This window comes from Anneissia japonica, unplaced genomic scaffold, assembly GCF_011630105.1.
Source record: "Anneissia japonica isolate Jap-2015-1 unplaced genomic scaffold, ASM1163010v1 scaffold695_len1296351_cov181, whole genome shotgun sequence".
In the NCBI taxonomy this organism is placed as follows: domain Eukaryota; kingdom Metazoa; phylum Echinodermata; class Crinoidea; order Comatulida; family Comatulidae; genus Anneissia; species Anneissia japonica.
This window is the reverse complement of record NW_022740852.1, coordinates 1,015,831-1,018,054: the sequence shown is the minus strand read 5'-3', so window position 1 is coordinate 1,018,054 and position 2,224 is coordinate 1,015,831. Positions and strand designations below refer to the sequence as shown.

Below are 2,224 nucleotides of genomic sequence, written 5' to 3'. Positions count from 1 at the left end.
ATCCTTTTACGTCACCGTTCACAATATTATCATTTAAAATGAATCAACACCGCTACCTACACGGTTTGTGGCTGTGCACGTGACATGTGTTCCATTTCTAGTGACTGCTAGTTTAAGAAGTCGCAATACTTGCCCTTCAGTCTCATATTCGTATGGCTCTAGCATTGGTTGAAATGTCCATCTAAATGTCGCTACAGGAGGATTAGCAACTGATTGACAAAACAATATAGAATTTGATCCCGCATATATTGCATTAGTGTGTCGTATTTTAACTTCAGGATTATATTGTATATTAAGGTCGCTAATTGTACAATTTAAAGTGTCCGACATAACTTCTGTATGCTGTTCACAGACGAACGTTTGTTCATTGTCCTCCTTTCTTGCAGTGAACTGAAGATGTTTATAAGCAATATTGTCACGCATCTCTTTACTTACATGCATTGGTGGTATTGTTAGTGAAGTAGGCCTACGTGACCATCGTAATTCCACAGGAGGTAAAACTACCTCTGAAATACATGTTAGTTTTACATCCGAGCCAGCAATATAACTTTTTCTTGATTTTAAACATTGAGGGTATTCACTTGAAGGCTTTTGTAGAATAGTCACGTGAGCGAACTCCGACTGTTTTTCATAAGGATGCGATATCCTGCAATAATAATTGCCTTCATCTTGCCTTACTGATGATGATATAACTAACCAATACATTATTTTATTAGTATCTGGAATTTCTGCCAAATTTGCGGTTAATCTTGGATCTTTGATAACTATACCGTTTTCGGCACTAATCTGACGATCACTTTTCCACCAAGAAATACTAATACCCTCGGATAAATCACCTTCAAGGAAGCATTTGACTGTCACTGACTCTCCTTCTAATACACTGACGTCTTTCATATCAGGTAAAAACTGCTGTCCAATTGCTTGCTTCCAGTTAACCACAAATACTAAAAGCATTATTATATTACACATTGTAACGAAGTATGCTGTACATAATATTTCTGCCATTCAGTCTCTTGACCAAGTCCGATTTATTGTATCTTGCCAATAAGCATATAGGCCTATGATGATTAAATCTGTTTTTGTCTGAAATTCACAGCAGGAGTGGTATAACCAATCGAAATAGAGCAAGGATGTAAATAATAAGAAGCAATATGAAAATAAAATTATGTTACAGGTATACACAATTCGCTTATTGTTTTCTTTACAGACAATAATTGTCTTAATTATTAAGCGATATTTATCCTTATAACAATCAAAAGTTTGTGAAATGTATTTATATAACTGATCTATTATATATTGTACCTAGATAAGGAAAATATTTGAATGAAAAAGGTAAAGCTCATTCCATTAGAAAACAATTGTAGTTTACCATTGCTGTTAGGGCTTATTGCCACCAATACTGCTTTAAGTGACTCTATAGTGTATTTTGCCCGTTTCTTTCTTCTATGTACGTGTATCCTTGTTGATCAAGATCTTCGGGAACTTGAGAAGCGAATGAGTGTCTCCAGTGACCACGCTGCCCAGTGCTCGGTAAACGAGGTAAAGATCGATCATAGAGACCACTATTTGAATTACGACTTCTGGTGTCATAGTACACCGTAGGTTGGTATATCTCTCTACCAGAGGAATCAGTAGCAGTTCTTGTCTTACAGAAACATTGATAATAAACAGGAATGATGACAACAACCACAACAACGATCACGACTAGTAAGATGTGTATAAGAGACAGGGTTATAACTAACAAATACATTATTTTATTAGTATCTGGAATTTCTGCCAAATTTGCTGTTAGTCTTGGATCTTTGATAACTATGCCGTTTTCGGCACTAATCTGACGATCACTTTTCCACCAAGAAATACTAATACCCTCGGATAAATCACCTTCAAGGAAGCATTTGACTGTCACTGACTCTCCTTCTAATACACTGACGTCTTTCATATCAGGTAAAAACTGCTGTCCAATTGCTTGCTTCCAGTTAACCACAAATACTAAAAGCATTATTATATTACACATTGTAACGAAGTATGCTGTACATAATATTTCTGCCATTCAGTCTCTTGACCAAGTCCGATTTTTTGTATCTTAACAATAAGCACATAAGCCTATGGTTGTTAAGTCTGATTTTGTCTGAAATTCACTGCAGTAGCGGTACAACCAATCGAACTAAAGCAAGGTTGTAAATAATATAAAGCAATGTGAAAATAAACTTATGTTACAGGTATA

General features: G+C 35.6%; 1 protein-coding gene across 1 annotated transcript; it reads right to left on the bottom strand.

Annotated features, from left to right (window-relative positions):
• Positions 1–33: 33 nt before the first annotated feature.
• On the bottom strand, positions 34–1,358 carry LOC117118399 (cell adhesion molecule 4-like). The gene has a single exon (XM_033262980.1). The coding sequence runs from the start codon at positions 1,003–1,005 to the stop codon at positions 34–36; it is 972 nt and encodes a 323-aa protein (XP_033118871.1). The 5' UTR covers positions 1,006–1,358.
• Positions 1,359–2,224: the final 866 nt, after the last annotated feature.

Coding starts and splice junctions, on each gene's coding strand:
- LOC117118399 (XM_033262980.1), bottom strand. CDS start 1,005: ATGGCAGAAATATTATGTACAGCATACTTCGTTACAATGTGTAATATA.